This window comes from Periplaneta americana, chromosome 10 (assembly GCF_040183065.1).
Source record: "Periplaneta americana isolate PAMFEO1 chromosome 10, P.americana_PAMFEO1_priV1, whole genome shotgun sequence".
In the NCBI taxonomy this organism is placed as follows: Eukaryota; Metazoa; Arthropoda; class Insecta; order Blattodea; family Blattidae; genus Periplaneta; species Periplaneta americana.
This window is the reverse complement of record NC_091126.1, coordinates 126,824,147-126,850,470: the sequence shown is the minus strand read 5'-3', so window position 1 is coordinate 126,850,470 and position 26,324 is coordinate 126,824,147. Positions and strand designations below refer to the sequence as shown.

The 26,324-nt window shown below is 35.1% G+C and overlaps 1 protein-coding gene across 2 annotated transcripts in view; it reads left to right on the top strand.

Moving 5' to 3' along the window:
* LOC138708015 (ER degradation-enhancing alpha-mannosidase-like protein 1) overlaps nt 1-26,324 on the top strand; it is a 158,647-nt gene that overhangs the window by 106,372 nt on the left and 25,951 nt on the right. Inside the window, exons 7-8 of one of the 2 annotated variants that reach the window (XM_069838122.1) lie at nt 8,633-8,803; nt 22,598-22,768. In XM_069838122.1, coding sequence (XP_069694223.1) covers nt 8,633-8,803; nt 22,598-22,768 — 342 coding nt within the window. The remainder of the gene's footprint in view (nt 1-8,632; nt 8,804-22,597; nt 22,769-26,324) is intronic. The other variant, XM_069838123.1, reaches the window with a different exon arrangement.

Below are 26,324 nucleotides of genomic sequence, written 5' to 3'. Positions count from 1 at the left end.
TATGGTTTCGTGATGAAGAAATGAAGAATATTTGTGGGAAATTAGTGGAATCCATGCCAAATCGTCTCAGAGCTGTTATTAGGAACAAGGGAGGCCACATAGATTACTGAGGTATGTCTTAGATCCTTTTTTATCCCGTTTGAGTGTTTTTGCATAAGTAATTACGTTGTTCGGATTAATTTGCACGCTACTGTAAATGGTGAATTTCAGTCAATTGTAATATACATGAGCCCTGCACCAGATAGAGTGATGTACTAAATATGAGACATTTTGTCCGCAAAATTACATTAGATGAACTGTGTTATAATATGAAATGTATGTGCCACTGATATGGTCTCCCATGTACATACATTAATTACTATGCAAAAGCTGTTGAGGGAAGGACTGCACAAATTCTGAAGAAAAATCTGATGAGGATGAATGGGATATTTAGTGTTACATATAGCCCTTATGTTGGAATGACAGGCAGAGTATTCTGGATACCCCAGCTATAATATTAGTGTATAAAATCAATGTTTGCTAACAACAGATATTTGTGGCTTTATGGTTTTGTTAAATAACTTCTCACGTTACAACAATGCATTGTATACTTACTGTTTTCTGTTTTTGTTAATATTGTTTAAAAACTGCCTCGGGTAATCAGTTTACTCTGTTTGGTATGGTATGGTATGTTTTCTTCCTCTTATCGTGAATTTGTCATATTATTCGTAAATTTGTACGGACCGACAGATGGATGGACATACGGTTAAACGGACGGATGGACAAACAGATGGACAGAAGAACAGATTGACAGAGGGGCGATCAAACAGATGGGTGGATGGAAAGACAGATGGACATATGCACAGGCAGACAAATGGACGGATGGACCACAGATGGACAGACACATGGAAGGACGGATAGGTGGACTGTTGGACAGACAGACAGACAGATAGAGGGGCAAATGTACAGACAGACTGAGGGACAGATGGACAGACAGGCAAACAGACAGACAGCCATAGACAGATATATAGATATATAGATTATAAATAATTTTGGTATAATACATAAATGTAGTAATATAATGTCATTAAATAATAAAAAAAATTGGTTTAAACCTCTGAAAATATACAAAAATTTACTGGGGTATTTCAACTACCCTGCTAGGTATAAGGAAGGTGCTGAAAAGCTTGAAACAATAAGTGTCAATTTAATTATAAATAACTAGGGCCAGAAAGTTCATGTTCTAAAAACCTACTAAATACACATGCAAGTATGCCTTTGAAAACCTTAAAATATGCCAATAAATATACACTAATAAAATTATATGTTTCTTGATATATCACTAATAAGTAATAAATTAATAATAATAATAATAATAATAATAATAATAATAAGCAATAAAAGTAATATTATTATTATAAATCAAACTAGATGAGATTAAACTTACATTTATTGTTGAAGCATGTGAATCGCTGTCAAAAAGAAGTGATGGGTTGCAATTCATGATAATTATGTGGCATAGATTTTCAATAGTGATCAATTGCTGGGTTTTGTTTTAGGCATACTTGAACAATTTGAGAACAAGAGAAACGAACACAGTGCACTGGATAAGAACCCTTCAGCCATACACGACACACTCGAATAACCAACTGCATAGCTGTACACACTGCGTAGTTGAATGTCCGCGAGACCCGGGACTTCCCCAACCAAGCGATAATGTGATAAACATTCCCATGTTCGACATCAGTGGTTCTCAACCAGTGTGCCATGGAGATTCGCTAGGTGTGCCTCGATACTTTCAATACTTTTCTGGTAAAAATAATTATAATAAGTTCACTCAATACCAGTTTTCAAAAATAGAATATGATGCTTTTATTTTAAAACTCCAAACTATGTTTTCTTTGTGCAACATAAACACAGTTTAAATGAGCTGAAACTCGGAAATATGCTACAGTAATACAAATATCATGAAATATTACGCATTTATATTAAAAAAAAAAAAAAAAGCAAAATATGCAAATATGCGCAATATAAAATTTGGTTTGACAAGCTTAAATGTTGATGATTGTGAAGATAATTAATCAGCAATTAATTACATGCAATGGAAAAATATATGCAAATGCATGAACTTCCTGGCCCTAACGATAACATTTGGAGATATGTTATTAAATGTTATTTTAATTCATATGCAATAAGTCCTCCAAATATATATTTTGCAACAAGATACAAATGTACATTTTACACATTTTTATATCCGATATGTCTTAATAAGGAGAAGTCGATAAAACTTCTGTGATAATTAGTTTCAGGTTCAGGTATCTTCCTTATTACTCCTCTACTATAATATTTACAGATAGGCAATTAAAATTTTGAGCGAGTCTTGATGGAAGTCCACCTGTATGTAGGCAACAATTCCACATGACTGTCCACAAGTAGCATATATACAGGGACTGTTGTTTACTGCACATGTGCAGTGTGTTGCAAGCGAAACTTATATAACAAGGGAGCTCCAAATTTTATTTCCATAGTTGTACAATTGAATTCATCTGGGAATGATACATCAAGTACATCTACATAGGTGCAGACTTAATGATGGCTGAATCAGAAATCTGTAGCTTAAAGCTGTTAAGTTTGTCAGAATAAGTAATTCAGGCATTAACAAGAAGGCGGCATGCGCACACGCACGCACACGCACACACACGCACACACACACACACACACACACACACAGAGATACACGTGGTTTTCTGAGATTAGGACTTGAGGATTTAACATTTCTCTTTAAAATTTGGTATAATATGTATAACATGTTGCTCATTGATTGTGAAACTTGAACTCTCACTTTGAGAGAGGAACAGAGATTCAGAGGTTAAGGGTGTTTGAGAAGAAGGTGCTTAGGAAAATATTTGTGGCTTAGAGGGATGAGGTTACAGGAGAATGGCGAAAGTTACACAATGCAGAACTCCATGCATTGTATTCTTCACCTGATATAATTAGGAACATTAAATCCAAAGTCGGCCTCAGTAGCATAGTTGATATAGTGCTGGCCTTCTATGCTCAAGGTTGCAGGTTCAATCCTGGCCCAGGTCAATGGCATTTAAGTGTGTTTAAATGCGACAAGCTCATGTCAGTAGATTTACTGGCATGTAAAAGAACTCCTGTGGGACAAAATTCCGGCATACTGGCGATGCTGATATAACCTTTGCAGTTGCGAGCGTCATTAAATAAACCATAATTTAAGTTTTAAATTTTTAAATCCAAATGTTTGAGATGGGCAGGGCATGTAGCACATATGGGCGAATCCAGAAATTTATATAGAGTGCTAGTTGGGAGGCCTGAGGGAAGAAGACCTTTGGGGAGGCCGAAATATAGATGGGAGGATAATATTAAAATGGATTTGAGGGAGGTGGGATATGATGGTAGAGACTGGATTAATTTTGCTCGGGATAGGGACCGATGGCAGTCTTATGTAAGGCTGGCAATGAACCTCCGGGTTCTCTAAAGGCCATTTGTAAGTAACATGTTGCTTATATGATGAATAATGTTTATGAATTTAGTAGACTTAGAAAAACAATAGAAGATTTCCTCATTATAGCCGTTCTTGAATTGTAGTGAAGCTTAACTCTTTTCACTTTTATTACTTTATAGAACGAGAAGTAATGAATTACTATATTGCACCTTGGGAACAAGAGAGCCACAAGTGCAAAAAATTTCATGAATTGAGAGAAAAATGCTGCCTAATAGAAAAATCTCTCTCTGTCGGTTTCTATATGGCTACAAACGGTAGGTTAAACCTTGGAGGCAGGGCATAATTGTGTCCATATGGTATTACTGCAAATCAAATGAACCTATTAGACATTAAATATCAAATATCTTATTAGTACAGTTTTTTGCACATGTGGCCGTCTTTTTCCCAAGGTGCAATATCACATAGGAAAGGATTTGTTCTTCAAACTGTACTGGCGTGAAATGCTGACAGAAGTTAGAGAAATATTCACTACAGAGAGTCAGTTGTTTGTACAAATTTTGAAGCAATTTAATTATATTCTTATTTGTTAATTTCACTCATTGATTTGTTGTAAGACTGGAAATAATTTCATCTTTATTATTTCTAGTATAATATTTTCAATAAAATAACCGTAACTAATTGTGGAAGAATTAAACACAAAATTTTATTAACTTTCTGTTCAAGAAATATCCTACATAATCTAAAAGTAACAAAATATCAAACATTCATTACATAGTTTGAAGAATGGCTATAATGAGATATTCTATTGTTTTTGTAAACCTGTCAAATTCATAAACGACTACATATATCCTACATAATCTAAAAGTAACAAAATATCAAACATTCATTACATAGTTTGAAGAATGGCTATAATGAGATATTCTATTGTTTTTGTAAACCTGTCAAATTCATAACGACTCATCATATAAGCCTGTTACACATTTAATTTAAATGACAATGTTGCAGTGTTATTCTGTATGTTCCATAATCAGAAAAACACCTGGTGTGTGTTTACTGTATACCTATATTTTTTACGTCCGACAAACAAAATTCAAAAACCATCAAGTTTCATGTGTTCTTCATGTATCAGCTTGGCCCATTTATCGTCCTCACCAAATTTGTTCAGCACTCTGTCATTCCAGACATTGGTTAGAATGAATAAATGTAAGTTTGTGCTCGTGCTCAACAAAACTGAAGTTTATACATGAAACTGTATGAATAAAACTTGAAGTTGAAACTTAGTTCAGAGTACAAAATATTTTCTGGTGTCTATACTCGAATAGGGTGCATAAACACAGACTATGTATGAATAAAAGAGAGTACATATTCTCAGCGGCGAGTTTATTCTTAAGTTCCATTGAGTCTGGTCATTAGTAAACTCAACCCCACACCGTTTAGAAGTGTTAGACATAATGGCTGAATTTACGAATGACTTATGCGCCAGAAAATTGTATTCAGTGCTTCTTTATCAAAATTAATCTACATAAAAGACTTCATACAGATTTGAAAGAAAAAGTTGTGAATGATTGGCAGAACATTTTTTGGATGAAAGTAGGGAAACTAGAGGAAGTGTTGGAGAATATGTAGGTATACTTCAACCTATTGTATGTAAAAACTATTTCTACTGTAATGGACCTTATCATTGTTAAGGCTAATCTGTTAGAAATCCTTTAATTTCACAGCATCACGCATTGTTATTTCTGCTGATAATTATCTTCAACTGTTACTGTTATAATGGTATTTTTTTCTTCAATTACATTTAATTATGGCACTGTTATTGTTGTTAAGCTATTCTTAGATAGACATTTTACAACACTGAATTTTATTATTGAGGAATACCTTTTTTTTTGTGAATTAATTTTAAAAAAATATTCATCCGAGGCTTCATATGAGATTTGAAAGCAGTATAAAATGGACGTCTAATGGGTTGCTAGCCCAGAAGGGTTTAATTGGTGAGGTTCCCACCTATGTAGCATTTCCTCTACATCAGATGTTAGTATTCCACTGCTGCTCGGTCGCCAGAGCCTTGTTAGTTTAAAACAAGGTGTACCACGAGAAGGTGAGGATGGCATTAAGGTAGGAGAGGCTATAGGTCTTCGCAGTCACCTCCCCTTGAAATTGCTAATTGAAAAACACAGAGAATTCAACTTAGAGACACACATTGCTTTTGTTGATTTTAAACAAGCTTTCAATAGAGTCAATCGAAATAAATTATTTCAGGTGCTAGCAGATGATCATGTCCCCCAACAGCCTTTAATTAACATTCATAACATTTACAAAACAACTTTGATAGCAGTTAGAACCAACAACAGACTTTCAGATTGGCAACAAATTCATAGCAGAGTAAGACAAGGCTGTGGCCTATCTCCATTAATTTTCATCATACATATGAACAAAATCATTAAAGATTGGAAACAGGCACGTCATGGTTCAATCTCTATCAGTCGAAATTTACAGTTTGACAATTTACTCTTTATTATTGCGATGTACCAAAGTACATATGATATTTCCGTGCAGGAATTCTGCGTTATCATATGATGAAGGATCAGTGTAGCAGAGAGAAATTCCACTCCATCGATCCTTCATCATATGATAACGCAGAATTCCTGCACGGAAATATCATATATACTTCGGTACATCGCAATAATATGATATGCGTATATAATCACTTAGTGATTTAAGACGGCACTCATTCCGTCAGATCCTGGCCATTTAGTCATACATAATGAGTGCATTTCTGCACATTAGTATGTTGGACATTGTGCCAGTCACACATATATGACACAGTGCATGAGGGTTGGCCACTAAAGGGGAACTAGGAGGTGGAGCTTAAACTGAGATGATTCAATCCAGCATCAGAATTGGAATCCGGTGTGGCTTAGTGGATGGAGTGTCAGCATGTAGAGCTGAAAACCCGGGTTCGAATCCTGGTGCTGGAGAGAATTTTTCTCTGCTCCACCGATCCTTAATCTACTCTTTGCTGATTTAGCCCTAGTTACATGCAATGAAGATGAGCTTCCATATTCAGTGCATAATCTAAATATGATCAACGAAAAATACGACATGGAAATCAATATTGAAAAAAACGAAGTCATGGCATTTTGTGGGAAATACCCGATCGCAAACAAAATTTGCTTAAACAACAAACTAATAGAAAGAATAAATAAGTTTATGTATGTATTTTGGGTATAATTTAAAATCTTTTGGTGAAACAGATATAACTGCTAAAATTTGCAAATACAATAAAACAATGGGAATAATCAACAAAATTATGAAGCCTTCTCTAGTACAGTGACACACAAGAATACGTTTGTATAAAACCTTAGCTAGACCTGTACCACAGTCTACTATATACAGTCACGAAGCTTGAGTTTTGAGGGTGCTAGAAACAATATACCGTGACGGTACTATTTTGCATTGCCTGTAATGAGGCGATATTAGCGATCCTAGTGGTGAGCAACTATCTAATGTTTGCATATTTACTACGTATTGAGTTTTGCGACTGTATATACTAGACTGTGCCTGTACTATGTTATGGAAGTGAAGCATGGACAATGAGAAGTATGGATATCAGCAGAATAATGGCCTGTGAAATGAAATTTATGAGAGCAACACTAGAATATATTCGCTTGGGCCACAAAAGAAATGAGGACATCATGCAAGAACTTCAATTACAACCAGTCTCTGTTTATAAACAAGTACCAGCTGCAGTGCAAAAACCATGCCCAGTGAACAGTGAATCGGAATAGACTTCCAAAAGCCATGATTCAATACTGTCCCCACAGGAAGAGATCTTTAGGCCATCCAAAAAAAAAAAGTGGACTGAGAATGACTCACTGAGACTGTAATGGGCCTTGGACCTTTTACTAGTTTGGATGATGATGATGATGATGATGTGTTTTGCCATCATTTTCATTTCTCAGTTAATTTTGACATTCATGTAGCAAATGTTCTTTTCTCAAATTATATAGCCTACCTGTTCTAGAAGTACTAATGTCTGTAGCTCTGGATTGAAGAGATGTTTTATTTCATCAGTCTCTCTTTCATTGGAACTTTTCTTTTTCTTGTTAACTTTCTTAATTATCTTCTGTCATCGTGTCTATATTTAATCATCAATCCTTGCCTGATTTTTCTTTTCATCTCTTGAAACTGTAGTTTGTGATTTTGAAAATACTGCTTGATATTTTTTAAGAATGTTTACAAAAGCTTAATTTGTCAGTTCAAGATCATTCACAACTTCGATACTGGACGTATCTGACAATTTTTTTTTATCACGAATAAACACAGACTTGACTCCCTTCAATACAACAGAGCAATACAAAGCAAAATGGTGTTTTAATAGGATTGACAATTAGTGGCGGAAACATAAAGGAATAAATAATAATGCAGTCAGGTTCTGTGGCTGTGCACTGAATTTAAACTGTATTCATTAGTGAATTAAGAAGTATAAACTCTTGAGTGTGAATATATACTCAGATAATTTTTATTAATTTGAAGGGTTCGGCTGTAAAAGATGGTAACCCACAGAGAACAACTTCTGAGAAAAAGGCATCATATATTTTCAAGATGAAATTCTAATTTATTTTTAATGTTTACATTAAATATGAATGCACATCATGCAAGGACAATACTTTATTAAAGTGATGACATAGTAAACTGAAATATTTAAGGCAAATACAGAGATTGAAAGAAATTTATTTTGCACATTGCACCACAAATATATTGCACAATATCTTGATTTCGTTGAGAAAAAAATCAGTGTTTATTTAGTTAAAAGAAGAACAGTGCTTTGTTTGAGCTAATGTTTGCTAATATGTTCGCATGGAGTAATATTTCTATTACAGTTGAATGAAATAGACATTTGAACACTAATTTTACTGGATTAAAATTTATCTTCTTCCCCATGTTTTTCTACATGAACAATTCATTGAAGACCAAATGGATTTCTCATTTTCAGTTTAGATAATATTCTTAAAGTTAACAATTAAGTCTGTATAATTGTGATGCCCACTTTGCAGTGGGATGTTGAACTTATTTGTAAGCAGTTTTATAGAGTAAAATTAACCAAATCTTGTACTTCGGAATATCCTCTGTACTAGAAATTTATCTAGTGGTCTTCTAACTTATGTATAATTTATTGTTCAGGTGCTCCATGGTGATATTGAAGAAGCAATCTGTACACATGCATTGTATTATTCTATCTGGAAGAGATATGGTGTTCTTCCAGAGCGCTGGAACTGGCAGCGGCTTTCAGCTGATGTGGCATTTTATCCTCTCCGTCCGGAATTAGTGGAATCTACATATCTCCTTTACCAGGTTTGTGAAGCAAAATTTATTTTAACCTTCCTGTCCCTGTGCCATAAAAGCTAACGAGGAGCACCACACCCCAAGTACTTTTTTGTTCTTCGAGAGGGGAGACGTAGATTTATACATTGTTGCATGATTTAAACAAGTTAAGAATTAAATTATTGATGATCCAATTTAAAAAAAAATAACTCATTGTTACACAGGCACATGTGTGCGTGCTTTTCAAAGTATGATTGACAGTAGACAAAGTTATCGGCTCCCCGTTTCATCTGAAACAAAGCAGGATCTTTCCAGAGTTCCGAAAGGAAGTTTCTCAGGTAATCTCTGGTGAATCATCGGCTCCATCTCGCCAAATACCATTTCTCTATTACCAATTCCATCGACATTGAATAACCCAGTAGCTGATACAGTGCCGTGAAATAACTGAATAAATAAATAAATATACTGTATACATATAACGTATATTTATAAGAGTAATAATAATAGTTGCAGTAGTAGATGATGATGATGATGATGATGATAATAATAATACATTCAAGAAAACAAACAGGTTGTCATTTGACATTTCTGGTCTCTCCTGGCTATGGCTTATTTGTAACCCACTTCTGAGGTTGGGGTGCCTGGAAGGTGGAGTTACGTTGCCCCGATGATATTACGATAAGATGATTATGAAGTGACAGGAGAGGTCTTGAACCTAAGCCTGGCCATAATTTCCAAACCATGGACAAACACGGGAACATTTCCCTTTATGGAAAAAATTCCTGTGTTTTAACCGGCAATCCTCCAACCCGGGACCTCATGAATTGTAGTCAGAAGCTCTGGCCACCAGCCTATGAGACTGGTACAGAATAATTATATAGAAGGCAAGAAAAGTAGAATTACAGTGTCGCCAACATTACAACATGGATTCCTGAGAGGGATGTAGATGCACCCCAAGCATAATTTAATTTATTTGTGGGAACATTGTTGACAGAATTGGAGTGATAACAATTGGCAATAACATAATAATGTTTTTCTGACACAAAATAATTAATATGTGTTGCTGAAATCACATGTGATGATATTGTTCAATAAGTAAAAGCTGGGGTGTGATTACACCCCGCATAGGAATACGAAGGTTAAGATGAATAAACAGCTCTCAAGCAGTGTCCTTACTAGTTACATAGGTAGAACTGTTAGGCAATGTTACTTTCTTATGATAAGTTATTAACTGTTCTGTAGCTTGTTGGTTACTCATACAGAGTGTCATCCTGCACTATAGCATCATGGTTTAAGCATCATGCCTAGGACTCACAATATGGAATGAACGCTGGTTTGGAACCTTATAGGGAAGAAATTTTCTTATGAAATTTCAGCCAGTGTATGGGACTGTCACCCACACAGCTTCATGAATTTTGGGAACTATAATAGGTAGCGAAATTCAGTTTTGCTAACCAGCTATAACAGCTAGGGGGATCGTCGTGCTAACCACATTGTACTTCCATTCTGGTTGGATGATCGTTCACTTTTACTGAGGGATGTGGACGTGAGGCCAGCTGCCAGATGGCTGGCCTTGGCCCTTCATGGGCTTTTTGTGCCACAGAGTGGTACAATGTGTGTCTGAATTAGGGTTGCCAGTTTTTCTTACAGAAAATAAGAGAGATTTTGGAATTTACTACAAGATTGCCTAATCCATCCCAAGACGATATTATAAACATTTTGTACATTGCATTTTTACATTGAAGATGGTAATGAGTTCAGTTCATTTACAGTGACCTATTACTTTACTCAGAAATATTTATTTAGAGTAACACTCAAACCACCGTTTATATCCTTCTTCTTCTTCTTCTTCTTCTTCTTCTTCTTGTAATGAGTTGCGAGAACATGTTCTTCTCTTGCTTGGATTTATCTAGTTCGCTGCAGCTTTAGATGATGATGTTTGTTCATCATGTCTGAGCTATTGAAGTGTGTGCATTGATCTATGGAGGTGTTGTGCTAAACAATTCTTGAACTGTATCCAGTCTGAATAAAACCACTGACTGCTTCCTTTCTTGATTTGCTTCTGTTGATTTTCCAGGTGTGATGTAAGTTTTCCCACTAGAAGATTCTGTACAACTGGTATCATATTTCTGTTTCCACTTTTGGTAGAAGCTTCTTTTGGCTTCTTGTTTTGTAGTAGGTTTGATTTTTTTGTAGTTCAGTTCCCTTTTTGGCCAGATGATCTATTTCATTTTCATGGATTCCTACGTGAGAGAGGACCATTAGATGCTGATGTGCTGCTATAGGTTGTTCAATGTTCCTATTGTTCTTCTTATTTCATTTGTGGTTTTTGATTGGGGCTCAGTGTTGCATGTGATTGCTTCTATTGCTGCTTTTGAATCTACCAGAAGAACTGTCTTTGTGAATGGTTTTGTTAGGGCAATTAGGATTGCTTGAAGGTCACCTTCATATTCAGTCTTATTGTGACATACAAGAATATAATGACTGAACAGTTCATAAAATATTCCTGCTTTGCCCCCTCAATTTGTTTTTTAATGGTTATTTTACGACACTTTATCAACTACTGTGGTTATCTAGCGTCTGAGTGAGATGGTGATAATCCTAGCAAGATGAATGCAGGGTCCATTGCCAAAAGTTACCCAGCATTTGCTCTTAAGGGGTTAGGTACACTTTTCGCCAGCATAATAATTAATAATACTATATTTCAACATTTTTTTTTCTCAGAATCTATAGATCCTCTGGAAACAACAATTGGCATGCTTAATATGCACTATCTGTACATCAATAAATGAATACCCCCCAGAATAAGGGTCTAAGTACATAGGAAAACAACGTACCATATACCCTTATTCTGGCAGGTGGGGGGGGGGGGAGAGCTATTCAAATAATTTTAATGTTTTTGAAACCCCAATAGTTATTTTTTTTTTAATTATGAAAATTTTTCGAAATATTTTTTAGCCAGGCAGCGTTTTAATGATAAATTACACAATTATTTTAATTTTTATATAATTCTTCTTTTGATTTATTTTTAATAAACATCTCTACAACTTATACTAAAATCTGTAACATTTTACTTTTAAAAATATTTTAGTTTCTTATTTCATTTTATACCAATTTCTTTTCAAAAAATTATAAATGTTATTTAAAAAAATAAACTATTCATTCTGTCTTAAAGATTTTACTACTGTAAAACGGGTATACTTTGCATCACTTTTTTTAGATGGTAAATAGAAACACTGTTAAAAAGAAGATGCCACTTTTCAAATTACAAAGAAACATCTTAGGAGTGACCTTTAGTTTAGTAGGAATGCATACTTATAATTTAAATTGCATAATCATTTAAATAGTGATGCAAAGTAACCTTTATGGACTGGTAACTTTGCATCACTGCTTATATTTTTGTATTTTTCAATTAATAAAATTACTGTATGTAATGTTACATTATCGAATGGAAACTATGTGGTGAGGGATAAAAGAAACACTACAATCTGGGTATTATTTATATACAGTTTTACAGGAAAAATCAATTTTAAAGGTAAAATTTACTTTAATGACAGTAAAAACTGCAAATGTTGATTAAAATCTTACAAAAACACAATTTACAATGGTACTCTGGACACTTGGAGCAGTATATTACATTTCAAAATCTGTTTTCAAGTTCTGGAACTCGAAACAGGCCTTGTTTACTCAATCTCTTTGGTGGATCTATTCCCACAATGACGTCCTTCCATCTATTGAACTGTTTATCACATTGATTTGGCCACTTTCATGATTTCAAAGCCTTCTTCGTAGCACTGATCTTAGCTTCTTCATCATTAAAGGTTTCTATAACCCCAGGATATACGTAGATCACTGTCATACCGAAAAATCATGAATGCCCCAACTTGATGGTTCACTGGCTGGAAACTGGATTCTCCTTGCTCTGGAAGCTCTTCCTCTTGATCAGTTGCTTCTAGCAACTCCCAGTCTTTTTCATCTGATTAATTCTGGCATCTGACATCATTATCAGATTCTGAGTCACCATTTTCGAACGTTTGCTTCTTCATTTTATTTTTGGTTGGAGGCAGTGATGTTTGTTGCACAATCTCTTAATGGGCAACACACTTACCACCAGGAATGTCAATCTTCCTCCTCCTCCTCCTTTTAATTTTATTTACTTCGTTTCCTCCTGTGCAAGAGATTCTTGTGTTCTCTAAAACTTCTAGAAATGCTCCATTTACTCCTTCTTCATTGACTCCTCTATTTGGCAATCACTGGAGTAATGGTATTTAGTCCACACCTGTGGAGTAACGGTTAGGGCGTCTAGCAGCGACACCAGGTGGCCCGGGTTCGATTCCCGGTCGGGGAAAGTAACCTGGTTGAGGTTTTTTCCAGGGTGTTCCCTCAACCCAATATGAGCAAATGCTGGGTAACTTTCGGAGTTGGATCCCAGACTCATTTGACCGGCATTATCACCTTCATCTCATTCAGACACTAAATAACCTAAGCTGTTGGTAAAGCATCGTAAAATAACCTACTAAAATAAAAAAAAATAATGGTATTTACTCAGGGAATTACTTTGCGTAATTTTTGTGTGATGCAAAGTATCTCTGAAATCTTAAACGCAGAATATCAACCGGAAAGTACACAAAAATACTCCAAAGGAAAGGAATTTAGGAGTTAAATGGGATATTTTAGGATCTTCATGAAATGTAGTACAAGAAATTTTATTACTGACCTCAAGATATGCCCACACAACAACGATGCAGATGAAATTTAATACTACTGTCTCGAAGATATTTTGTTACACCAAAGAATACAGTACAGGAAGTTAAGCAAAATGGAGAGAATGTTTATGAAAATGTATCAGTCAATGCTTTGATATTCCATCTATCAGCCAATAACAAAACTACTTGACTTTATTTACAATCTTGTTCAGCCAATGGTGTTAAAACTTTTCTTACAACTGATGCAAAGTAACCTCTGAAAGTGCAAAGTATAACCGTTTTACGGTATATGTTGTTCACATGAGAGAATTTTACATGCGTACAAAGTTTCATTAAGATATTTTAAGTACGTTTTGGGTTATCATTTAAATGCTGAAGTGGTAATATAATCTAAGATTTGTTTTTGTGACTTTATCTTAATGTGTTTAATCCAGTTGAGTTTGCTATCCAGAGTAATGCCAAGGTATTTGTGGTTTCTTTTTGCTGTATTTGTTCATTGTTAATTCTCAGGTCAAATTTGTATTGTTTGTGTTGTGTTGTAATGAGCTGGAAGCTAGTTTTCTGAGTATTTAGTTCCGTATTGTTGTCTTTTGCCCAGTTTTCTATAGCATGTAAATGCATTATTTGCTGTCAGGGATCTACTTTTAGTTTTTATTGTTTTTGGCTGAGGTCCATATGACTATGTCATCAGCAAACGTGCAACATTTGATGTTGTGTGGTAGGCATTTGGGAAAATTGTTTGTGAATACATTGAATAGGATTGGGCTTGTTTTGGTACCTTGAGGAAGAAACATTTGTTTGTTTGTTTGAATTTAGAAGTTGCGTCATTGTATCTGGTTCTAATTATTCTTTGTGCTAAGAATTTTTTGAACCAAGTTAATATTTTTCCTATGATGTGGAATGCTTCAGTGTATGTATTAGTTTTGATCTCCATACCATATCGAAAGCACCTTTGAAATCTGTGAATCCGACAAGAACATTTTGTTTACTGTTGAAAGCTTCTTTAATTTCCTGTGTGAGTCCTATGGTTTGTTGTGCTGTTGATCTATTGGCCCTAAATGCAGCTTGTTCAGGTGTCAGGATTCCAAGGGTTTCTAGGTACCAAGTTAATCTTTTTGTTATCATTTCTTCTTGAATTTTTGCTGTAGCTGATGTTACTGCAATTGGATGGTATGATGATAGTTCTTTTCGTTTTCCTGTACTTGGTACTGTTACAGCTTTTATCCAGTCTGAGAGTAGATTTTCAGTGGAATTCCATACTTTCTTATAAATGGTTAATGAAACTTTTTTGCTCTTCTTCCTAGGTTCTTTGTCATCTCTGGATGAATGTTGTCTAATCCAGTTTTTTTTTTTTTTTTTTTGGCTTCCTCAAGTTCTAGTATCATGAAATTTAGGTTAACATAGTGTTGTTTATTGTGAAATTTTCAGGATTAAGTTTGTTTGTAAGTTTTATTTCTTTTTGCTGTTTTTTTATTTCTTTGGAGTGGTTGTATTGGTTTGCACAGAATGTGTTGAACTCATTTGCTATTTGTAAATTGTTTGTGACTTCTTGTCCTGTTGTTTCTTTGGTTTTTATTGTCTAGTTTGTTCAGGAAATTAGTTGTTTTGGAAAGGTTGGTTGTGTAGTCTAACTTTGTGATAAATTTGTTCCAAGTTTCTCTTTTTGTTATTATTAGAGACGAAAATTTCATGCACTATAAAACTCAAAAATATGCATGTATTCCTGCGCTATCAAACTATGAAACATGCACAATCAAGCAAAAAATATATTAAAATATGCACTTTCATTTATGTTTCAAATTTCTTATTTCACTTCAATTTTTCTTTTTGCACAGTTAACAACCTAATAACATTTGTAAATTGGTTTCTGTGAGCTTCCTGCGCTTGTCAGTCAATATGTTTTTGTAGGCAGAGAAGTTATGGGTGCAAACTTGAATGAACATATTTGTGACAGTGTCAGGCCAAATTCTTCATTTAAGTTTTCGCCATTAATAACCTCCTTCACTGAACAAAAAATCCGTAGCCTGGGTTAGCATTTATGACCCTGTTCAGTTTGTTTTTCGTTGCTACACCCACTTTTCCATAGGCATAACTGTAGGATCTGTGGAATTCTTTGCAGATTCTTTTCTTTTTTGCATTCTTGCAATATGTGAAGCAGATGCGACATGCTGATCGACTTGAAATTTTTTGTGCATTTTATCTGAAATTATAATAGACCTTACGGTTACCTAGATACACTTTAAAGATGGACATCGTAATTTAATTAATTACTTTAAAGAAGTTTTGTAATTTTTTAGAAAGAACAACTGCCATAGAAAATATTCGAAAACAGAATAGCAGTGCTTACCTCTTTACTGCAATAATTGCAGAATATGACATCACCATCTGATCTAGTAAAATCCTTTCCTTTATCCACTGTGCAAAGAGTACACTTCTGAAACCTTTTTTTAATTGGAGGCATATCAGAACCACATTAACACACGCAAGCAGAATAAACAAACACATTAACCACTTACGAGGTGCAGACACTGCAAAGACAGTTTAGCGATTGATTCCAATTTTAGATACTAGTACTGGAAAAGGGAGAGAATTTACAACCTCCCTGAAACAGGGTGCTTTTGACTTAAATTATTTATCGGCAGTTTTCTTGAACCCTATATATGAGGCGTCTAGAATCAAAACCCTCCAAGTCCATAAAACAAAATTTGTGGGAAAATGGGAAAAACTGTTTCCATATAAATAAACATTCTTGGGATATAAACAATGCTTTTATCAAGTATTTTATTATCATTAGATACGTTCAAACAAATTACAGGATTGCCCCTTCATTGAAACTAACAAATTCGTGAGGTTAAATTAGCACCTAACTGATTTTGAAACTGAAAAGTGTATTTGGAGCCTTTTGAAAGTAAGAGAATTAGTTCTAAGCATAAAAATGAGTCAAAAAGGAAAACATTTTAAGTTAAACCTTACAAATTATGTAGGCAATGAAACCCAGACATGAAGTATGATATGCACATACTTTAAACATAACATCAGTATAAATTTGAATATATGTTACGCTTTTTAAATTCATACAAATTTTACACAATATTGTCACATTCCTCTTCCTCCAGATTAACAGTTTCTTCTTCGTCTTTTTATTCTTCACGTTCAATTCTATTGTTTTTTCTTGTTACTACCTTTGCAACAACGGTGTCAGTTCTATAGTTAAATTCATCTTGCAGTGTTATCTGTTCTTTCAATGCAGATTGTCTTAAAATAAATCTTTTACAGGGACTGAACTTAAAATAGCAGGAGATCTTAAAATTATGTCTGCCTCTTTCTTCCAGTCTTGAAGAGGTAGGCCTACATCTTCATTTTCAAGATTAAAGACTGTTCCATGTTTGCCAATAATATCTTTATATTCTTGGGGATCTACAATCACTTCTTTACTTCTTTTTCGATTACTCCAAATATGCGATCGGGAGGGAGAAATGAATGTCCAAACACAGAAAATGTAATTTACACTTTTTTAATAGTTTGAGGTGCTTCAGTGAGTAGCCATTTAGAGCACATTCCAATCATTGTTGTATTTTTATTTTGTGCAGTAATAAAATTGTCTTATTGCTGATTATCTGATGAAGAGTAGAAAACGGAATGGAACTTCTTTATGTCCAACAAACTTAAACTGTTGGATTTCCATTTACTGCCAACAGCATGATTACAAGCTGGTATAGCAGGAGGGCACAAGAGGAGTACCGACAAAATTATGTAATTAATTATTAATTGGTAAGAATAGGCCTACAGTATGTTATAATAATTTAATACTGTACATAATATTTATTTTCATCATATTATGTTTTCTATGTGATGAAAATATCGTCGGTTGAATGCAAGAACTAGGTAACTCGAAATTTGTGTTTTTAGTTACCTCTTTTATAGCATAGCAAAAATCGCACAAAATGTAATCCAGGATCTAGGTAACTGATCGAACGATACTAGCGACATCTATTTTCCAATATAACAAATAGATAAAAGAAAGCGAGACATATTCCTTAGTGCAATAAATAAGTAAATAGGTGATGTCACAAAATATGAAAAATCAAGTTACCTAGTTCTTGCATTCAGGCGACGATATAATTTCAACCACACATACCTGTCTTTCCCTTTCATTTCTCTTTTCCATTTCTTCCTATTTAGTGTTTTACAGGAGCTTTTCTTTGTGAACATTTTTGTAACTCACTGCTCATTCTATCCACCATTTCACTGAATATTATTAGAGTAGAAATTAAACTTAATAAGGTTTAACAAGAGCTTAACCACACAAATAATAAATCAACATCGCACAGCTGAGGAATGCTGGGTAAAGCAGTCCCACAACCTGATTGGCAGAAAGGGACTTTGAGGTTTTTGAAACTAACAATGGCCGAAATTCAGTTGGATCTAGCGGATATTGATACTAACCCTAACTTTTGTCCAGCATTTTCAGAGGAATCCAACGGATATTGCAGAAAAATAATGCCAGCATCGGATTGGCCATGCGAAGATACAGAGAAAAATAATTTTATCTCATTTTTTTTCTTCGATGGACTTGGCAGGTTTTGATTCTAGACGCCTCAAATTTCCTCTCTACTATTCTCAAAATATCCAATGTAACAAATCCATTTATGACATGCAGTCTATAGAGGATCGTGGGTAAAGTGTTGTAAAAGTGAACTTCCATCCAGGGAAAGGTCCTCTATGATCTTATTGTGAAAACCTTAACATTCCATTTCATTTTTCTGTTATTTCGTTTCTTTTTCTTTTCCTTCTTCATTTCTGATTCCTGAAGCTGAAATATGGGACATAAAAATCGAAAAGCTGAGGTGTCCACTCAAAACCAATGAAACGTGCATTTAAACTGTATATAATGTATATTATATGCATTATTAATCTAAAAATTGCATAAATATGCATTATGCATGTTTTTATAAAAAAAAAAAAAAAAAAGGGGCAAAAACATGCAAATATGCACGGAAAAAGTGCACATATTTGAAACCGGAAAGTAATGAAATGGATAAATACTAAGTTTGTATTATGTCCTATGTTCCTCTAAAAAACATGCATTTGCATGAAATTCTCGTCTCTAGTTATTATTATATTTCTTTTCACAATAGCAGCTTCCTTTCTCCATTGTGTTATATCTTCTGGAAGGTTTGTTGCTTTGGCCTTAGATCTAGCCCCACATCTTTTTTTTTTTTTAGCTTTGATGATGTTTCATTCCAGAATGACATTGAAGTTTTGTTGTTCATCTCTTAGAATATACTGTTTTGCCATTTCATTTACTAGTCTGCAGAATTGTTTCAGAAGTGTCTTTACTTCTTACTTCATCGTGGCCCTGGATAGTGCAAAATGATCTACAATACTGGTCGAGTAACTCCCAGTAGACCAGCAAGAGATACTACAAACCACTATTTATATTTGCAGTTTGACTTGCATTCATTCAACAATTTAACACCATCTTTCACATGTCTGAAGAAATCTTTACAAGAAAAGCTGAGATTGTAATAATTTGTAATTCAACTTAATGAGGTCAACAAAACTTTTTTTTTTTGTCTGGTGACCCTTATTATTCATAAATATGAAAACTCTCTCTCAGTGTGGGCATTGGATCCTGGATTATTCGCCACTTTCACTACCCATTATGGAGTAAATCAACACTTACAGGTAATAAACACTGCACATGCACTTCTTATGATATGGGGATAACACCACACAAGAGAAAAGGAAGTATGCAAGTAGTGTGGCTGCAGAAACTTTTTTTTGAATACATAACTTACATCACAGAATCCTATAAACGTAGGGGAAAATAGTAAGTGGGAAGTATTAAACGTGAACAAATCAGGAGCTTCATGCAACATTGAAATTTTATCAGAAAAGTGCAACAAATAAAAAAAATTTGAACTTTAAGTAAATACAGGAGAAATTTTCTTAAATACATGAGCTGGGAGACTGAAGAAAATGTGTGTGAAATATGAGAAACCCCAGGAAATATGGGAGACCAGACAGCACTACTCAGTGTAGTATTTCGACATGGTAATTATTGTGTTAGAATTGCTAAATTAATTTCTATAACTTACGCACTAATTGTTCTGTACAGCTTTCATAAAATTAAATAATATGAGGTATAATATTTACCTTGCTGGACTGCATTTGGAGCGACGACATAAGAAATCAGTGGGAAGTTGAGGAGATGATCACAGACATCCAACATTATCAACGTAAATGGAGAAACCATCTTCTTAGGATGCCTGAACATCGTTTACCAAAGAGACTATTGTATTACCATCCACAAGGACGAAGAGATTTAGGCAGACCTCACCAACATTGGACGGACCAATTCCATTTGTAGTTCACAGACGGGAAACAACCCAAAACTGTGTATTGGAAGAAGAAGAAGAAGAAGAAGAAGAAGAAGGTATTTATTTATAATCAATGGTCCACTTGCCACCACATTTGTCACTGCATCCAAAGTCAGCAGGTTCAAACTCAGCTGACAGCAAAGGATTTTGAAAGTCATAGTTATCCTTATATATGCCATCATGTATTTTGAGGAGGTAGAGCTCCATGTTTTCTTGACCTCAGCATTAATAATAATTTATTTATTTAATCTGGCAAAGTTAAGGTCAATAGGCCTTCTCTTCTACCCAGCCAGACTCTAATTCTAATTAAATACAATTGGTTACATAGTTATTACATTAACTTCCTGAAATGGGTAAAGAGTAAGTGGAGCCGTCCCGTGTGCCCTGTCATGCAGCAGGAAGAGGTAGAGATCATACCTGCTAGCAGCTACGATTGCACCATTGTGCACTGTGTTCTCCATAGGTAAGAGACACTAGCCCCAGGGTGCTCTGTGCTGATGACAGCTGATTTAGACCATAAAACAACATGAAAGTAAATAACGAAAGTTGGATATGTAATGTTAGTGATACAATAATAAACTTTGGTAAGAAATAATAATAATATTAATAATAATGAGATAATTTAAATATTTATTTTGTGATCTGCATAACCATTAAACATTGAGAAACCTGAAACAGCTATTATTGTTAACAAAAATTGTTAGGAAAATATTTCCTTAGTCTGTTCTTAAATTGGTTTGATGTCTGACAGTCTCTGACATTACACAGTAGGGAATTCCAAAGCTGAGAAACAGACACAGTGAAAGAAGATGAATATGAGGATGTTCGGTGGGAAGGAATGGATAATATTGAGAAGTGTTGTGATCGTGTGATTAGAATGAGATGGTGTGATCAGCAACATGCTCTGACTGCCAGTTACTTCCGGAAAAATCTGGTACTCAATATGATAGGAGGCTGAGTGAACCTCAGCTCCATTAGCAGTTTTAGCAACGAAAAAATCCCTTCTGATTGAACCCAGGATTTTTTAAGGACTATAATATTTCTTACTATGGCTTACTTCAGATTGGAAGTAAAGCTAAGAGAGCGGCATCATAGCTTTATTGCATGTAATGCAAACTTGTCCCTGAAGGAAAGGGCTCCAGGCAAATATGAGCACTATTTCTCACACAAAATTAAACTATCAGTTGCCTTGTCTGTGCAGGCTTGTTGCATCCTCGACTTGAAATCCATCCAGATCAGCTATTTGATAAAGTTTGGTAAAATGTATTTCATTGTATATTTCTAAAAGTATTAATTTTAATTAATTAATTAATTATGTGGTATACTATTAGTGTTATTAATAAGAATAACTTATAATATTTTCACCTGTACAAAACTGTCAATTTTGCTCTCAGTAAGTCCAAATTTGTGTCATTCCTGACAAAAGTCATTTGTAATGAAACAGAATTATTTTTGATGTGAACCTGTTCTGTTGTATCATTTTCATTTCACTAATTCTCCATTTTTATTATCACTCTTGTATGAGAAAGTGTTCAATCTTGTCATCTTACACAGTATGATTTCTGGCACAATAAAAGGCTTCGGTTATCTGTCCAACTCCTTGAGACTAAAATAAAGAAATAGAAATAGTCCACTTGCATAGCTTTGGTCCAATGTATGCAGTGATTGTACAAACCTGACAGGTGGCTTGAGTGGCATTCGTGAATTCGATGCTTAAGGTGGACCATCCTGCATCAGCTCTTACGGAGCCATATGCCATCTGTAGACAAATACCCTGATAAGCCCCAGGGGCCAGAGACACAAGCCCTTCCTATATTAGCATCGGAAAGCCATATTACCTCCAAGACTTCACCACAGTCTATTTTTACCTGTGAGGGTAAGATGGAGGTTGTCAGTGGAATGATATGGGGAGTACCCCGAGAAAACCCCCTGCAAAGTTTGTTTTGTCCACCACCACAAATCCCATTGCGACCTGGTCGGGGATCTAACCTGGGCCACATGGATGAAAGACCAGCATGCTTATGCTTGAGTCACAGATGCGACACTTCCCTAGCATTAAAATTATATGCTGAGCTGGTTTCATAGCGCAGTAGTTTATGAAAAACCAATTCTGTGTTCCTTGTTGTTTAAGTCAATTGTCTGGAGACAGATCTGAACCTCACAAGTGATACCAAGAAGGCAGCACTCATGAGGCAACTAGGCCAGGAGGTAATGGAGTTCCTTTCCCCCTTCATTGCATACATCGCCGACTAGTTGCATATGACACTAGTCAACTTCAGATCCATACAAACAATTGTTCTTCCTCTGATGGTCAGTGCATCTGGCCGCAAAACCGGATGGCCCAGGTTCGAATCCCGGTTGGAGCAAGTTACCTGGTTGATGTTTTTTCCGGGGTTTTCCCTCAACCCAACATAAGCAAATGCTGGATAACTTTTGGTGCTTGACCCTGGACTCATTTCACTGGTATTATCACCTTAATTTCATTCAGGCGCTAAATAACCTGAGTTGTTGATACAGCATCGTAAAATAATCCAATAAAATTTTTAAAAAATCTTTCTCGGACACATATCGTCAAGTGTGATGTACTGTCTGAACCTCAATCAGAGGATCTGTGTTCCATAATAACGTTAAAAATAGTGAAAACAATTTCATTTGTTTTAATGCTAAAGTTAAGGCAGTGTACTCTATTTGTTTAATTTTTTATTTTCTTTTCATTAAGATTTTGCACGTTTCAGGCTACCAAAAATCCATTCTACTTGCATGTTGGTATGGACATCTTACAAAGTCTGAATAACTTCACTAGAGCTGAGTGTGGGTATGCAACTGTCCACAATGTTTTGGACAAGAGCTTGGAAGATCGGATGGAAAGTTTCTTTTTGAGTGAAACTTGCAAGTACCTTTATCTGGTGTGTATCGAAGTTACATGGTCTTATTATTTTTATCATTTAAATTTATAATGGTATTTTAATGGCATCTAATTTAGTGATTTCTCCTACATGCACATTGATTCTGAAGCTCAAGTGAACCACTGCCATAGCTCAGAGGTAGCCAGGGGATTTTGTGCACTGAGAGACTGCACTCAGATGTGTGTTCCAATGTAACTTGTGTTGATTACATCATTTATTTTCTTTTCCGAGGTTTTCGAAGCAACCATCAGTGAGCAATTACAGGGTCGACGACAAGTAGATAGTGCATTTTTTAAATACACTGACCGGCAAAAAAGTGGATCACTTAATATTTTAAAGACCTATAATAATTTTATAGCTTATGCTTTATTTTTTATACATTTTAACAAAGGTATATTGTAAAATGAAGTAAACATCTACAGTCAACTCTGGTTATAGTGAACCTCTGCGGACCAGCATATTTCATTCACTATATCCGAGGTTCACTAAAACCAAAGTGTCTGTTTTTATACTACTGACGTTGCTGAACATACAGTATTAATGCCCGTTTGGGTCAGACCACGTTCAATATCAGTACTACTATAATGTTCACTTTATCTTCCAACTTAAACACCTTACGCTTCGACATCCTGATGTTCACATTTCGAAACTTGAATTTAATTTAGCCATGTGGGTAGTAGGCACTGACCGATTTCGCACCTCTTCCCACTAGAACTAGAAGTATGCTACTGTGTACTCGGCTGTAGAATTTCCCCAGGTTCACTTTTACAAAGATGCAGGAGGAAGGGTTGAGGACCATTATACTCTAATCCTTCTTGTATTTACCCATTGGTATTTTACAAAAGAAAACACTTTCTCTTCCTATTCTTCTAATAACCTCTTTTAAAGGAGTCAGAACTAATCATTCCTTTATCCCTCACTGCGTACACTATTCTCTTTAACATGTTTCAAGCTGTCCAGGAAGCTGAATCCTTTGTCTTTCAATGCACTTAAGGAGTAAAAGGTTTGAGATTTTGTTCAGAACATATTCTTGGAAGTTTATAGGAGAAAGGGTTTCCTGAATTACCATTTTGGCCATTTTTAAATTACATTTTCTTGGGGACATTCTAGTTTTAAGTTCACTATAACCGAAGTGAGGGTTCACTATAAACGGAAATATTAATGTACTTTTTAATGCATGCGGGTCGGGATCAATGATTTAGGTTCCCTGTAGCCGAATGTTCGCTATAACCGAGTTCACTATATCCAGAGCTGACTGTGTTCTGTGCACTTCAATCCCGTCATCAAAATCCTTTTTGTTTGTACCCAGTTTATTTTAAAGTTCTAAAGTATTCTAATTTATGCAGAATTTTAAATAATGCATTTCATGAAGTTATTAAGGCAATAGCTTACATTAACATACGATTACGCCACTGAAACTCTCACTGTACACATATCTTGTAATATTGTGTGTTACCACTCCATGTGGTGATGATGTCCTCCATTCGTCACACCATGCTGACCATAACATCTTGTAAAGTTTTCTGAGGGGTGAGATTCCACTTCTCTTACAATGCTGTCCATATTTCATTCAGGATGTCGAAATTGCGACATTGGACACTTTCACTGAGCATTTGCCACAGGTGTTCAATAGGATTTAAGTCTGGGCTGCATGCTTGTTGGTCCAGGGTTGTTATCCCAATGTCACAAAAGTAGTGCGTCACATAGCGAGCAGCAGTGGGAGTGGGCATTGTCATGCATAAGAATGCAATATTTTCGCCACCCAAGGGAGTGAAGGGGATTACATGGTCTGCTAACACCTCCACTATATACTGGCGCACATTCAGATACCTCCATCGACAAAAACAAGCTTCGTTCAGGCCCCAAAACTGATATCACTCCATACCATGATAGAACCACCTCCAAACAGTGTTCTTTTTGGGTAAGTTTCAAGGCGAATATCGCTCCCCATGCTTTCCCCATTCTCTCTCCAATATCAGGTAACCAGTAGCAAAATATTGTGATTCACTCATGAACAGCACCATTGACCACTGGTCCACAGTCCAATTCCAATGTTGACACACTAACTGTAATCATATTGTCCGGTGCTGGTGGTGAACTATGGAGAAATTACAGTCTTCTTGAGATCAAATTGGCTTCTTGGAGTTTTTATCTAACATTCCTCTCACTCATTGTGACATTCCTCACTGTTTCGAGACTATTTTCTGGTCTGGACTGCAGTCGTGTGTAGATACCACAAGATGTGGAGTATCAGAAACCTGTCATCCCTGATGGATGTAAACCTACCATGGCCTGATTCTGGTGGTCTGTCATTGGTACCTATTTCACAGAATCGCCATAGGGCACATTGTATGCTTCCACGATGGCATTAGCCACAAAATGATTCATCCATCCTCAACCAACATGACAGCTCTCGCAGTCTTCTCAAATAAGAGGCATCTTCTCAAAATGAAAACAGAAAGTGAAGAAAAATGTTGACTTATGATAAAAATGTGCCATACATTGATAATTCATCAATAGGGGCCACTGCACAATTATAAAACTTTAAATGGTTTTATGGTACTGGTCTGTGTTGTAAAACCGTAAAGTACACAGCCTAACACTTAGGGATAGAAAGTGGCTCATGGGGTGGCATTTTATGACCTCATAACATCATATTCGTCTCCAAAAATGTTGAATACATCTCTCCTTAGTCATAAAACCTTTTCAGTTTAATAATACTGTCTCTAAATTGGTAGTTTATTGACGATGATTCGATTTTTACGAAGTGATCCACTTTTTTTGCTAGTCAGTGCACACATGTCAGGCGAGATAGCCTCTAGCAATGACTTGATGACACTAGACCAGTCCTTTAATTTTATAGAAATTTAAAATTGCTTCAGTGAAGAACTTAAAATTTAAGTACTGTGTTCTGCTGATGTATAACATTGACTTTTCGCTTAAAAGACACACAAGTAAACCTGTGTAAGTTCTCACAGAAGAAATGAATTTTATCCATAATTAATCATGAAGATCTTCGTTTTTGCTTCTCTTTCCCTTTCTCTCAAAAGTTGTGTGTGACTGAAAACTTTCGGTATAATATTTGAGTTCAGCATTGCTGAAATAGTAAAATTTGCAATTAATTTTAGCATTATTATTATTATTATTATTATTATTATTATTATTGTTATTATTATTATTATTGTTATTGTTATTACGTTTCAGTGTGAGCACATTGCATAGTTCCAAAAAAAATGACCCGTCTGTATTTTGTAAGTTCCAGATTCAATGCATTGTGCATGCTTAGCACTCCAAAGCAGTGGTACACTAGGGTTGCCAAATGTACAGTTTTTAAAGGAACAGTACGGTATGTTTCTTTTTTGTTCTGCTTATGGTATGAAATTTATACCGTACACTAAATATTCTTTGTTTTAGCTGTTTCAGTTAATAATTAGATTTATTTTAAATATGTAAATTCAAAATAAAAAATATATAGGGGGAAAGGTACAATTATTGGCAGGGTTAAGGATGATTTTTTAATCAATTAAAAATTGAGTAGATATTTTAAGTTCAATCG